Source organism: Acanthopagrus latus, chromosome 19, assembly GCF_904848185.1.
Source record: "Acanthopagrus latus isolate v.2019 chromosome 19, fAcaLat1.1, whole genome shotgun sequence".
NCBI classification, from domain to species: Eukaryota; Metazoa; Chordata; class Actinopteri; order Spariformes; family Sparidae; genus Acanthopagrus; species Acanthopagrus latus.
Genome location: NC_051057.1, coordinates 24607324 through 24623031, shown reverse-complemented (window position 1 = coordinate 24623031; position 15708 = coordinate 24607324). Strand labels below are relative to the sequence as shown.

The window sequence follows — 15708 nt, the reverse complement described above, 5'->3', positions numbered from 1 at the left end:
TGCAAAGAATAAACATACAAAATACCAAAAATAAAAATAGCTCTTTTAAATTACAGAGGCAGCAAAACATTTATCTAATGAGCAGAAAAAAACATCAACAACAAATGTTAACGTGACCAACACAGACCAACACAGTTGTGAGTGAGTGCGTGTGTGTGTGTGTGTGCGCGCGCATGTGTGTGTGTAAAATTCTTACCGTTTCTTCATCAGCAGGATGACTCCGAGGAAGATGATGATGAAGAGCAGGACGCCAGCAATGGATCCAGCAATCTTCACTGTGTGGTCCGACTGGTTCTCCTTTTCTGGTTCTGGTTTCCTGGTCGCAGCTCCTGAAACCATCGACCAACATTAACTGTCTTAAGCCGGCTAGAAGTTAACCTGCTAACTACACATCAACCATCGCTAACTACACATCAACCATCGCTAACTACACATCAACCATCGCTAACTACACATCAACCATCACTAACTACACATCAACCATCGCTAACTACACATCAACCATCGCTAACTACACATCAACCATCACTAACTACACATCAACCATCGCTAACTACACATCAACCATCGCTAACTACACATCAACCATCGCTAACTACACATAAACCATCGCTAACTACACATCAACCATCACTAACTACACATCAACCATCGCTAACTACACATCAACCATCGCTAACTACACATCAACCATCACTAACTACACAGCAACCATCGCTAACTTTTTAAAAATCTTTATCTTTATATTTACCATCTAATACAATAAAACAACTCGTACTACAACTACTTCTTCCACCACTGCTGAATACTTTCATCTGACATTTGTGACCTTTATTTAATAATTCAGGTTTGTTTATCTGGTCTAACGAACATCATTAACCTTCTTTGCTATCAACTATCATATATTTAATCTAATGACGAATAATAACAAATATTTCCTATCAAATGATGCTAAATGATAATTACATTTATAACCTGTAGGATGATTAATTTCACAATAATTTTTACCACAACATCTTTGGTATTAATCATTATTACTTTATTTATTATCCTAAGAATGATCATTAATTATCAGTAAAACACAACATGCACTCTAATTAACCAGCATCACCTACAGTTATCTACCTGTAACATACCTCTAACTCTTCAATAAATAAATATGTCCTAATATATGCTTTTCTGACAATAACCTATAAGTCAATATTAACTACCATGATTAACCCAATAATTACCATTTACTCCCATTAAAAACAAATTGCATTAACAGCAATTAACCTGCAGTAATTCTGTCACTGGAAAATATAATTAATACCTTTGATTAACATTAAGTAGCATCAGCTGTCAAATGATATAACAATGTAAACACAATGTAAAATCTTAACGAACATCGTTAACAGTCTGAACCAGCTGTAATAACGGAGGCTGAGTATCAATTACATATTGATTAGTTGTTTTCTAATGAAGCTGCTGTTCAGACGAGCCGACAGAAGAGGAGGAGAAGACGATGTGTGACGGACGGAGAGCACAGAGTCCTTCTGACTGCATAATGTGATGAGATGTCAGAGCCATGAAAAACCCATTACCTGCACTGTGTGTGTGTGTGTGTGTGTGTGTGTGTGTCCAGGTGTAATATCCTTCCAGATGACTCTGTAGATGAGAAACGTTCAGGACGAGATGTCGCTGTAATATATGTGTGTGTCATTTCAGACCTCCAACACTTTCCCATTCAGAGGCTGACAACAGCCATCAGTCACTGTGTGTGTGTGTGCGTGTGTGTGCGAGTGCGTGTGTGTCTGTGTGTGCGCGCGTGCGCATGTGTGTCTGTGAGTGTGTGTGTGTGTGTGTGTGTGCGTGTGCGCGTGTGTGTGTGGAGTTAAACTGGTCATGACGGAGATGAGAAATTGAAAACACAGTCCTCTCCCTCTCTGTCCGTCTGCTTCTGCTGTTTTACAACAGGATAAAATCACATTGGAAACCAGTTCTGCTCCAGACTGGAACTAGAACCAGTCTAACCAGTTTTAAACTGGTCTCGACAGAAGACCTAATGTATGTGAGACAGAACCAGTACAGGAACCAGTCCAAAGCCTGATCCTGACCCAGTTGAATGCCACACTGGTCTGTACAGAACCCAGTTGAGCTGCAGTGAAACAAACTGGTTTCCAGAACAATAAATCAGCAGGATGACAGTTTTCTTTATTTTCTGTTTTCATTTCGACTCTTCAAGGTCAGACGAGCTCGACGATCAGCAGCTTCCTCTTTATCATTTCATCTCACACACACACAGACACACACAAACACACACACACACACACACACACACATGCACACACACACACAGACACACACACCCTCGGAGGCAGGGAGAGCTGCTGTTTTCAGTTTAAAGGCTATCAAAACACTGCTTTGAAGAATTTATCTGTGTGCATGTGTGTGTGTGTGCGTGTGTGTGTGTGTGTGTGTGTGTGTGTGTGCGTCACAGTGGGCCATAGAGAAGCTGTTTTTATGCGAAAGTGAAGCTGTTTTCTGCTTCGGGGCTTCAGCCAGTCACGCTGAGTGGGAGGTGCGTGTGTATGTGTGTATTAATGTGTGTGTACAAGGCAAACAGCTGCTTGAGTGTGTTTGAGGCCTGATGGTGACACAACCTCTCCCCCACACACACACACACACACACACACACACACACACACACACACACACACACACCATCATGTTGTATATGTGTGTGTATAAACAGTCGGTGGAAAGTTTCAACCTTCAGGCTGGTAAATATTTAAATGTAATTTTCTGCTGTGAATGAAAGTGTGTGTGTGTGTGTGTGTGTCCCACCTGTTCTGCTGTCTGTTGCACATTAATGAAAAGAGGATAAATATGAGACCACACACACACACACACACACACACACACAGTCCTGTGATCTGACTAACAGCTGATTGTGTTTCAGTATGAACTGAAATCTTCCTGGAAGTTGTTTGGACTCGGCGTCGTGTCCGAGCTCTCAGCTCCTCAGACGCTCTGTCTACAACATTAATGTCTCTTCTTCACGTGTTCCATCCTGTTAGACTTTCAAAATAAAGCTTTCTGACAAACATGTCACATGATCACTTTTGACTGTTTGTTCTGACTTCTGTCCCAGCTCCATATCAGACTGACATTTTGAAAGTCGGACATGATGGACCTCTTGGTCGTCACTTGGGTGTAAAAAAAACATATGACCACATTTTGCAGCATTTCTTCTGGCCGTGTTTAAAGCGTGACATGGTGTGATATGGTAAATCTTGTCACGTTTGTCAGGTTGCTGAGAAGCCAAATCAAACCATCCCTCTTACTCCATTTTATCCAATTCCAGCTGTTTGTGAGCCGTTTCAACAGGTTCTAGTTGACTGTGTGGGTCCGCTTCCACGTACAAAGGCTGGCAACAAGTTTTTGTCAACAGTGATGTGTGCGTCCACTGCGTTTCCCGAGGTCTTTCCCCTGCGTAAGATTAACACGCCAGTGGTGTTTAAAGCGTTGTCAAAGTTCTTTTCGTTATTTGGTTGGCCACAGTTGGTACAAACAGATCAAGGCTCCAACTTTATGTTGAGCATCTTTGGTCAGGTGCTGAAGCAGTTAAGAATTCAACACTGTCATTCTAGTGCATATCACCCTGAAAGCCAGGGTGCACCTGAATGTTTTCACCTGACATTGAAGACCATGATGCCCACTTATTGTTTGGTGTTTGAAAAGGACTGGGATGAGGAGGTTCACCTGCAAATGTTTGCCTTTAGGGATGAGATACAGGAGTCTCTTGGTCCTTCAGAGCTGGTGTTTGCCCATAATGTACGTGGTCCCTCGAAGCTGTTAAAGGAGAAGTGGCTGAAGGGACGGAACAAAATTTGCTGGAGTACGTCAAATTTAGGTTGAAACTGCGTCGAGTCTGTGAGATAGCAAGTGGCAATCTTAAGGCAGCACAGCCCGGATGAAGAGATGGTTTGACAGAGAGGCTAAAAGTAGAGAGTTTAAGCCTGGTGACAAAGTCCAGCTGTTGATGCCAATTCCTGTTTCTAGCTTGCAGGCTCACTATTGTGGACCCTGTTTGGTTCAGCAGAAAGTCAGGGATCGAGACTACCTTGTAGCCACTCCGGACTGCTGACATAGAACCTGCCTCTGTCACATTAACATGCTGAAAACATACTGTGAGAGGGAGCAGGCTCCATTGGAGGTGAAGTCAGTTCAGAGATAAATCAGGCTTCCGTGACACCTGGGGTACTGTCCGGTGCTGAAGTTGCACCACCATCCATTAGCCTGGTAGAAGGAAAGGTGTCAGAGAAGCCATCCATTGCTGAAGTGAGTGACCTGGCTTGTCCGTGGCCTTGACTAAGGGAAAGCTGTCGAACTCTGAGATCATGAAAGATCTCCCTGCTCGTTTGTCTCATCTCCCTGAGCTGCAGTGCTCAGACTTGGTTGAGTTAATTGAGTCTAACCGAATATTGTTTGCTGATGTTCCTTCTCAGATCAACCTGATTCATGACCCATAAAACAACATCCATAAAGACGTTTGTCATCTAAAGCAGCAGGTTGAGTATATGGTGCAACATGTGCCAGCTGCAAGGCATGGAGCTCCTCATTCCTAGTTGTCAATGAAGCTAATGGTGAAGATCGCTTCTGAACACATTTTCGCAAAGTTAATGACGTAACAAAACCTGACTGCTATCTGCTCCCATGGATGGAAGACTGTGTGGATCATGATGGAGGAGACAGTTTGTTACTAAGCTAAAGGGGATGAAGCCCCCCAGCCTCTTCCCGTTAAGGCTAAGGTGGAGAGCATCACCTTGTTTCCTGTCCCAACTAACTGGGAGGATTCCGATGGGCTTGAGCACCCAGTCTGTAACTTCTCAAAGAAGCTAAACTGTCACCAAATATGGTATTTCACAATCAGAAAAAGATGGATGGATGGATGGAAAAAGAAACATTTGCATGTGTTATGGCGCTGGAGCATTTTTAAGTTTACATCAGCTCCTCTAATGTTCCAGTGATCATCTGTATGGATCATAACCCCCTCGTGTTCCTGCATAGAATACACAACAAAAATTGGCGCTTAATAAGTTGGTTTAATGTCATCAGACATATCCGCGGCAGGGATAATTTTCTGGCTGATGCGCTGTCGCGTTTGTAGTCTGCCTATTAACTGTTTCCTGAGATGATTGTATATTTGAGATAATCAGTTTTTATCTAAGTGTGGGGGTGTTACTGCCCCCCTCTGATGGCCAGGATGTGTCACCATGGCTGGTGATTGGCTTGCCTGCCAGGTGATTGCAGTGTAACCCTAATATCCGATCAGAGGGGGAGGGCACCAGGCTCTGGTCTCTCTGTCTTGCGGTAGTTCAGTTTTCGTGGCGTCATTCATTTAGGTTTAGTTGCTTTGTCAGGTTAGTGCAGAGGGTTAACCCGAGACCGACGTCTGCTGTTCTTTTGTTTATTTCGGCCGGCCAATCAGTTTGTTTTCTTTGATGATTGGTGGGTTAATAAAATGAACTTTCCTTTAAATCATAACTCGTTGTGCTGTCTGGTGTTCACCTCTCTTGAAGGGGATCGTAACACGAGGCGCAAAACCTCAACGTTACAGTCTGGTTGGAATCAGGAACAATAAGGACTTGGTCAGCATGCTTTAGATTAAAACAACTGCGTTCATCTATAACGTATATTGTATTATAGCTTACTGACCTAAAGTGTCTCAGAACAAACTGAACCGACGGGTTGTGAACCAGCTCTCTTTACATCACTTCACCAGAGGGGCGTTCAAGAAGAGAAGGTCGAGGCCAGAGACAAGCCGGAGCATGTAGCTGCTGACGTGCTGTGTGTGTCTGTGTGTGTCTGTGTGTGTGTGTCTGTGTGTCTGTGTCTGTGTGTGTCTGTGTGTGTGTGTCTGTGTGTCTGTGTCTGTGTGTGTCTGTGTGTGTGTGTCTGTGTGTGTCTGTGTGTGTCTGTGTGTGTGTGTCTGTGTGTGGCTGTGAGTGTCTGTGTGTGTCTGTGTGTGTGTGTCTGTGTGTGTCTGTGAGTGTCTGTGTGTGTCTGTGTGTGTGTGTCTGTGTGTGTCTGTGTGTGGCTGTGAGTGTCTGACCTGTTAGCTGCTTGTCGCCAGCTGCCGGAGCGATGCGAATGTACGGCGTGGTGAGCTGGGTGACGATTATAGCAGCTATTCATCCAGGAAGGCATGCAGAGAGACAGACAGACAGACAGACAGACAGACACAGAGAGAGAGAGACAGGCTGTAGCAGTGGTTTGTACTGAAGCAGAAATATTAGTAACATGCAGCATCTTCCTGCTCTCCTCTTGGAGATCATCAGCATTCAGTAGATTTTGTTGGCTGAGACACATGAAGACATACTTCTATCTCCACAGCTGAGTGATGATGTCATCATTAGTGTTTGTAAAGGGGAAAGGTTAAATGAGGAGGTTAAATAACGAGTACACCGTTAACAACTATCTCTAGTCTTGTGTGACAATCATTGATGTAACGTTACATCACATCTCTTCATGTGTCGAGTATATTTACAGACTCCTACAGGAGAGCAGAGCGCTGACCAGCTCAACAGAAACTGTTTTAGTTCCAGAATCAGACCTGAAAGAGATGCTTGTTAATCAGCCGATCAGTTAATCAATCAATCAATCAATCATCAGACATGAGTGGTCAAACAGGCAGAGAGAGCAGCAGCAGTTCAGAGAAGGCGTTCAGAAAGAAATCAGACTGAGTTCATCGGTTAGCTTCAGTGCTAACGTGTTTCATCGTTATCTCATAAATAAATAATAATTAATAAATAATGAACATGGAGTCAAAAGATTTGTTTTGTTATCATATATATATATATATATATATATATATATATATATATATATATATATATATATATATATAATTTTTTTTTAAATTCTGTGGAGTTTAAATATATTTATTACTTAGAGGTAACCCTAACCCTTAAAATAATCATTAAACATAAATTAAACTTAAATTAAACATCATTAAATGATTAAAAATATTAACACCAGTAGAAACCTGATGCCTGTTCTTTCTGTGTGTGTGTGTGTGTGTGTGTGTGTGTGTGTGTGCGTGTTCTGCTATTTCAGAATAAAATCTGAATCATTTCTCTTGAATCTGTGTTTTTTTGTCCAGTTAGCATTCAGCAGTTGTTCAGCTCTCCTTTACATTCACATCAGCTCCGCTCACTGTTAGTGCTGCACGACACTGTGGGGGAGGGGGGAGGGGGGGAGTACCCCCCTGGGAGATCTGGTTGGCTGCTGCAGCATGACTGACAGGTGCCAGGGGACCGGAAGAGCCAATCAGCATCTGGTGTCGTTAGCCACCAGAACTGTGCTCCAATAAAAGCTGATTAAAGCCAGAACAGTCAATTACTGTGTGTGTGTGTGTGTGTGTGTGTGTGTGTGTGTGATAATCCTGGATGTTCATCAGGGGAGATAACAGTGTTTTTAGCTTGTTTAGCTGCAGTACTAAACAGCCCTCTGGATACCCATAGAGTCCCAGTCATTAGCCTACCGTTAGCGCAGCACAAAGTTCAGTGTGTGTTTTATTTGAGCGGTGTGTCCGTCAGTCTGCAGAGGACATCAGGTTGTTAGTAGAGGACAGAAAGATAGACTGAAGGACAGGTGTCACCGACCAGCAGCCATCTGTGAACCATTATACTCCTGGATGGGACCAGTGTGCTAACCATTAGCCCCACGCTCCAACAGCTAACGGCCATCTGTGCCTCATTACACAGAATGGACTGGACGCTGCCTGGCTAGCTAGCGGCTAATTTAGCTGTAAATCCAGTCCAGCAGTCAGCAGAGTTCAACAGAGATGCAGCAGAGACTAGGTCCGATTAGCTAATGAAGCTAACAGCTAACAGTGGCTATAAAATGTACACTTTTCAAAATAAAATGGGATAGAGTACTTTTCAACTAAAATTTTTGGCACTTATTTTTAAAATGAAACTCCGTCAAAATGAAATGTGCTCTCGGCCTTCCAGAATAAAAAGCAGCACCTTTCCAAACAGTCCCCATTTGGATATACTTTCAAAATAAAAGCACCACATTTTCTTACCTTTGGTGGCAACGCGCACACAGTCGATCTTTGTCTCCTGTTGGAGAGAGACGCAAATTAGTTTCCTGTCAACACAAATGCCGACATATTAGCTATCACACACACTCACACACACACAATCGTCGTAAACAGAGCGGACAGAAGGAAAATGGCTGTGGATCAGTGCCTGTGCTGGCATTTAACAAGCAGCGCACACACACACACACTCACACACACACTCACACACACATAGAGCAAGGCAGGTTTTGGTGAAAGGCGAGAAAGAACATCTTGTGTCTTTCTGGTTTTAACAAACAGACGACAAATTAACCACAAGAGCTAATGAATATTCATGCTCACACACACACACACACACACACACACACAAAAGCATACACACACACGCAGCAGAAGTGTGTCTCTGTGGTGTGGCGACAGTAAAAAGCACTACTGTTGCTGCATTATTCAACACACACCAATTAAACCTCCCAGCGTCAATAATTAACACACAACACAATACAACCTGTCTGTGTGTGTGTGTGTGTTTTTGTGTGTTTGTTGTAATAGTGAACAATTATCTTATTTTACACACACACACACACACACACACACACACACACACACACACAAAGCCCCCTATTAGTGTCACTGGTCAGACTGCTGGAACTATCTCCAGTCCTATTAAATTGTGTCGTGTGTGTGTGTGTGTGTGTGTGTGTGTGTGTGTGTGTGTGTGTGTGTGTTGATATCACAGTGTGTGACCTCTCTGTCTCTGTTTCGCTTCTCTGGTTTTTTATGACAGAAAGAACAAAAAGACTGAAGAAGAGAATAATGTGACTTTTGTCAGGACACGTGTGGTTCTGTCGGGTCGGGCTCGGCTGCACAGTCTGATTGGATATCTTGACATCCGCCACTTCTTCAAACATGGTCCGGTCCCTGTTTCCTCCATGATCAACACCGTGTTTCTGTGCGCTACAGCTTCTCACTCTGAATCTTCATGTTTCTGAGTTTCTTTGGTATCAAAGTAATCTATTACCTCCATCAGAAGTATCTGTGACTACATGTAAACGACTCTGAGCCGTCTCACTGCCTGACGACCAGGCGTCTGTTCGTCTGTTAACTCAGATCAAAAGGAAAGACTTCAGGTCCAGACCCCGGAGTGGAGGACGTCTCCGCCTTGTTACCTGAGGACAGGTGGACTCACCCCGTTGGCGGTGCTGACAGCCTGGTAGTAGATCCCGTAACTCTTGTGTGGCAGCAGGGGAGCGTTCCAGTAACCATTGTAGGTCCTGTTATCACCTGCACACACACACACACACACACACACAGGTTACCAGGTGGACTGACCATAAGGTGGACTAATATAATACTAACTAACTAATGTACTTAATCAACCAATCACTGTCTGCCTGTCTGTCTGTGTGAGGGACTGACCGACGCAGAAAGGCATGGCGGCCCTCAGCTCGCTCATCGGCAGCTCTGCACTGAAGTAATACTGGGAGTCGAGCAGCGTGGCGTTCTGGAAGTGGATCGGCACCGGATAACAGCGCAGGATCTCTGCAGTACCTCTCCTCTGCCTGCGGGGGCGCTCCTCCTCCACCACCACCTGGTACTTACTGCAGACACACAGGTAGAAAACAAGCTGAGTCATTAAATTATCAATTAGCCTGTTAGTAATTCTTTTAGATCACTGCTATGCTAGTCAGTAAGACAACTAGTTAGCTAACCAGAATGGTATGTAGTTAGCATGTTAGTCCTTCCATTAGACAGTCAGGTGGTAAGCTAACAGGTAAGCTAAGAGGTTAACTAATCACTTCAGTTCCCCCAGTCACTTCACCCGTCTGCTCATGAATCAAAGGTTGGTTAGTTCATAAAAACAGGAACATCAGTCAGTCAGGTACTGAGTGATGAAACACGACTCCACACAGCTTCATCGTTAACGAGCTGTGACGGTTTAACGAGCGTCGCACAGGAAGAGCTGGACTGTGGACAGCCTGAACGACTCCTCTAAGATGGGTCAGCTTCAGGTTCAGCTTCAGGTTCAGCTTCAGGTTCAGCTTCAGGTCAGAGGGGGACACTGTTGGACATTACTGACTCGATTTCTATTCACAAAGAAGCCGACACATAAAGCTCTCCAGTCTCCTTTCAGCCGTCTGTTGGTTCATTATTCAGCTCGGCAGAAAGGTCAGCTCTGCCTCTCCTCCACTCCATCACTCCCTCCTCACTTTATTAAGTCTCTCTGTATGTAGAGGCCGTAACTTTACAGCAGTCTGACATTAAACTGATAATTCATGTCGTCCTGTCTGCGCACCATTAAATCCTGTCTGTGTGTCGAGGACATGGAGATGGGAAACAAACGTAAACAAAGAGTTCCAGTCCTGAAGGAGATAGAGAGGGGGCGTCGGCTTGTTACCATGGCAACTCACAGCTTCCTGAACACCTGTCAGAATATTATAGGTAATCCACAACACTGGACAATAGAGACGACCTGCTCTACTGAGACTCTACTGAGACTCTACTGAGACTGTGAGACTCTACTAAGACTCTTTGTTGGGAACATTTGTCATGATGTGAGAACAGAACTCAACAACACACAGAACAAAGGTTCATTTGGTTTAATGCAGAACACTTTGTAACTTTAAGCTCTAAGAAATCTTCACACACTTGAACATGAACACTATAGAAACAGCAGCACTGAGTTGACAGGAGCATATTTTACTTTCTGCTCTTCTCCAGCAGGCGTCACAGGACAGCTGTGTGTTTCACAGAGTCACTGAGCTGCACCTGAACGCAACACAGGGAGTTTTCAACAGTGTTTGTTTCCTGAGGGACGCCGGGAACAATAGTCGTGTTTTTCACAGGAAGCAGACTCAGGACAGAAGTCATATATCACACACACACACACACACACACACACACACACACACACACACACACACACACACAGTGGGTGCGGACAGGGAAACTGCAGCATTGTCACATTTCCTGCTGGACAGGAAACGAAAGGAGGACAGGAAGACACACACACACTGTAATAAACACACACACACACACACACAATGCAGTATCAGACTGATTCAATCATTTTCTGTCTTCCACCTCACATCTCTCTCTCTCACTATCTGCCCCCCCCCCCCCACCCCCTCCACCACACACACACACACACACACACACATTTCTTCACGCTCACATTGCAGCACTTGTTGTGTGTGACAGTAATCTGATTACAGCAGCAGGTCGCCTGCAGCAACACCTTTTGTCCTGCGATCTGAAGCTTTTATGCATGCGTGTGTGTGTTGTATAGTGTGTGTGTGTGTGTGTGTGTGTGTGTGTGTGTGTGTGTGTGTGTGTGTGCCTGAAGGCTGACACACACGCTGGTGTCAGAAGACAAAAAAGCGAAGTTAAATATAAACACATAAACATGAAATCATATCTGTGAGCAGCATCTGTTCAATCTGATGGATTTCATATAAACCATCGTGTCAATTAACACACTGCACATCTCACGCACGCACACACACACACACACACACACACACACACTCTTTACATCTCCGGTTTTGATCCTGCATATAAAGAAAAACATATATTTGCCTGAAATGATCCATTTTGCTCTCTTCAGTCATCTTGTTTCTTCTTTTACACATCAACGAAACACTTGGCATGAATGTTTGGTATGAATGCCCTGTTCTCCCACGGCCCCTGAACAACACACCGGCCACGTAGTTTTTATTTAATTCAACATTATTTTAACAGGAACCGTGGCAGAGTGAGCTGAGCCCTCATCAGCGGGTGTGTGGATTAAATCTTAATCTTTAAATGTGGTGCTGACGGACACTCTGGTCCCACATCAGCTGAGGAGGTGACGGTGCTGCTCAGAGTCGCGGCGCCGGGCTGCGTAGCGACATTGCTGTTTCATCCAAAAACTCTTTTTCTTATTGTCAAATACATGAAAGACAGAAACTGTTCTATCTTTCATGAGAAATGTTGTGAGTTAACCGGCATTCATGCTGCAAAGTCACCAACCAGGACTGCATGTGATTGGCTGCTGCTGCGTCAGAAGGTTTCACAGAGAAACAACCAACGTAGACCCTCAACATATGAGGTGCATGCTAACACTGTTAGCTCAGCAGCTACAGAGAGGACTTCAATTATTGTTTTATGTCTAAGAAACAATCTCTCATTTGCTGTTTTAAACTCGAGGGCGGGCATAGAAGCCACTATTGTGAATCTGGTCTGAGATCAGTTAGTGATGTGTTCTCTCCTGCAGACTGTGATCACACAGACGAGCTGATGGAAACCTCTGATGATTAAATCAAGTCTCAGCTGCTTCAGGTGTTCAGCAGAGCGCTGCAGCTCTGTTTGACTGAGAAGCTCCAGAACTGTTCTGTGAACCACAACACTTCACCTGACTGTAAAGCTGACACTGGCCTCAGAGCAGTTAAGTCGAGTCTAACTTCAGTCATCAGTTCTGATGTCAGTCATCAGTTCTGGTGTCAGGATCAGTTCTGATCCGGTGTTCCCCAGGGCTCCATCTTAAGCCCATGTAACCTTCATCATCTGCTCACAGCACAACTCGTATTATCTTTACACTTTCTTCACCTCGATGAGACTGACGGTGTCCCTCCTCCACCCGTCTGTACAGCAGCCAGCGTAGCTAAGGCTGAATGTTGGATGCTGCTGATGTGTGACGGATGTATCGTGTCATCGTGTCTCCGTCTCCCGTCTGACGAGCAGCATTAAAGCATCTGGATGCTCTTATTGTGAAGGAACATCTTGTTTATTGTTTGTTAAAGAGATAAACTGTTAATTAATAAATAGAGACGAGCTGAAGCGTCTTTGTGCTTCCTGTCAGCTCTGACTGGAGGAAAAGGAAGTGTGTGTGTTTGTGTGTGTGTGTGCATGCGTGCGTGTGTGCGTGTGTGCATGCGTGCGCGCGCGTGTGTGTGTGTGTGATTGACACATTAGCTGTTAATCCCTTGTTAATCCTCGGTGTTAGCAGCAGGCTCTGATTAGCCCCGCCTGCTGATCGTTAATTAACCAAATCCCTCGTTACAGCCCAACGATGGAGAGCAGACAGCTGTTGACATGACGACTGTTACCGTGGATACCACCTCCCTATGGACTGTGTGTGTGTGTGTGTGTGTATGTGTTGTACTGATCTACAGTTAAGAGAGAAACGTTTCAAACAAACAGAATGTAACTGGACGGAAAACTCAACTTATGAAATCCTTCACGATGACGTGATGTCAGTCTAATATGCAGAGACTCAATTTTGAAACATTCATAAAATAAATGAATACAGAAAGAAGTAGATGAAGTCTGTTTGGGGAGACAGTTATACTTTCTAACTTTAATAATCACACTCACTGTCAATCTAAACTTGTTTGTATGTTTAACACGTGATATGAAACGTGTGTGAATCACAGTCACACTGTGAAGGTCACGTTGGTCCTGAAGACTCACTGACGTGTTTGTGACCTCCGACTGTGAGAGACGTTCGTAATGTGACTGTTTCGTTGTTACATTAAATCCTTTAATATTTAGAGTTCAGAGTAAACTGAGTGTGTTTGAAACAATCAGCCGGACTTTAAAGATCCGAGTTGAGTTCTGATGTGACACTTTGTCTCAGCACCACTTTCTTCTTCAAAGTGCTGCATGTCGCGTTTTAATGTTTAACGTTTCAGTCATGAAAACTTTATGAAGCAGAAGATTGATGCTGCTGAATATTTGATCATCTGTGTGTGTGTGTGTGTGTGTGTGTGTGTGTGTTACCTGACTGGAGCTCCTCGGCTCTGAGCTGGTTTCAGCAGAACAGTGACTGTGGAGTCGGTCTGGTTCAGAGGAGACTCCTGATCGTACGCTGGCATCAGAGGAGCTGAGGACGACCACAGAGACACTGTTACATCATCACGTCACAGATTTAAGACACCAGATTTTTGCTGGTTTCCAACATGACGAGGAGCTGAGGGTCCGCTGTGACTCCTTGGAAAACACTGGATGTCTGAACTGAAAACTGAGAGACATTCATGTCGTGGATTTGGTGAACACCGGCACCCCTGATCAATACTGACTGTAGGAGAACCGTGAAAGGGTCCTGATGGTTGACAGTACTGGACCAGAACTGGTACAGACACTGAATAATTAAAAACTTCTTATCAGGATCTGATCCAGATCCAGATTAGGATCATGTCCTATGACTTTGGCCCATCTGTACTTCTGACAGAGATCTTGACTTTCTGAGAAAAGTTAATGATCAATCGGACACTCGTCATTGGTCAGCGTGGAGCGGTACCGACTGACGTGTGTCTGTTGGACATTTATTAACAGTGATTGTGTTGTGTTTGTGCTCTTATTGTAAAGGACACACCTGAGATCTTGGTGGTGAACTGGGTGATGACCGGAGGCCCGAAGCCTTTCACGGTCGACGCTCTTATTGTGAAGGAGTAGGTGGAGCCTGGGTAGAGACCGGTGAAAATGTGGCTCGTCTCATTGGCCGGTTTGAACACCTTGCCGCTCTGATTGGACAGGTCGAACTCTGTGTCAAAGGAGCTCAGGGCTTTGTAGGAGATCTGTGAAGAAGAACGACATTAATGTCTCACAGGGGATTGTGGGTAATGAAGTCTTTACTGAACACTACCTGAAATCTGAAGGTTGTCTGAACAGAATAAAGGTGATATAAACTCTTATATCCAGATAGACTGAGACCAGGTAGACTGAGACCAAGTAGACTGAGACCAGGTAGAGTAAGACCAGGTAGACTAAGACCAGGTAGACTGAGACCAGGTAGACTAAGACCAGGTAGATTGAGACCAGGTAGACTGAGGCCAGGTAAACTAAGACCAGGTAGACTGAGACCAGGCACATTGAGACCAGGTAGACTAAGACCAGGTAGATTGAGACCAGGTAGACTGAGACCAGGCAGACTGAGACCAGGCACATTGATACCAGGTAGACTAAGACCAGGTAGACTGAGACCAGGCACATTGAGACCAGGTAGACTAAGACCAGGTAGACTAAGACCAGGTAGACTGAGACCAGGTAGACTGAGACCAGGTAGACTGAGTTAAGAGTCCTCTATAGTCCTGCTCCTCACCACATGACGGACGCTCTGATGGTTTTCTACTTTACCTTTTCATCTGTCTTTTCTTTCTTTGCACACCAGATTACTTTCATACCTGATGTGTTGAACTGCAGTCTGAAGATGACCTGCCAGCAGTGAGTCACCTGGTTCTGAGTGTTTACCTCATATTTCCGGATCAGGCCGTAGGTCTGCAGTGGTTCCCTCCAGCTCAGACTGATCTGCTGCTCATAGCTGCTGCCCAGGATTGAATCTACGGGAACGGATCCAGGAACTGAAACAGAAAGATTTAAAAGACTGAGTTCACCTCCGGTTGATCAGCAGAGAAGCTGAAGTCTCACTGATGTCTCTGTGATCTGATTCGTACCGTCCTCATCCGTCAGCACCAGCAGCTCCTCGCTCTCCTTGCGTCCCTCAGGGTTACTCAGGACCAGTTTCAGGCTCACGTTGGTGAACGGGGGAAGGTCACGTACGGTGTGCTGCGGCACGGTGCTCAGAGTGTCGTAGACCACCTCCTCTCGCACCTCCTCCTTCACCGGCTCCCTGCAACAGTCAGAGGGAGGCGGACCTTCAC

At 44.7% G+C, this 15708-nt stretch overlaps 1 protein-coding gene across 12 annotated transcripts in view; it reads right to left on the bottom strand.

The window, feature by feature from the left end:
- Positions 1-15708, bottom strand: part of LOC119008413 (receptor-type tyrosine-protein phosphatase mu-like) — a 115315-nt gene that overhangs the window by 37482 nt on the left and 62125 nt on the right. For 8 of the 12 annotated variants that reach the window (XM_037078683.1, XM_037078685.1, XM_037078686.1 and 5 more), the window contains exons 11-19: positions 15502-15677; positions 15299-15408; positions 14424-14625; positions 13829-13931; positions 9488-9669; positions 9258-9352; positions 8075-8111; positions 6098-6172; positions 197-329 (exon numbers count right to left, since the gene is read on the bottom strand). In XM_037078683.1, coding sequence (XP_036934578.1) covers positions 197-329; positions 6098-6172; positions 8075-8111; positions 9258-9352; positions 9488-9669; positions 13829-13931; positions 14424-14625; positions 15299-15408; positions 15502-15677 — 1113 coding nt within the window. The remainder of the gene's footprint in view (positions 1-196; positions 330-6097; positions 6173-8074; positions 8112-9257; positions 9353-9487; positions 9670-13828; positions 13932-14423; positions 14626-15298; positions 15409-15501; positions 15678-15708) is intronic. The other 4 variants (XM_037078691.1, XM_037078695.1, XM_037078693.1 and 1 more) reach the window with 1 other exon arrangement.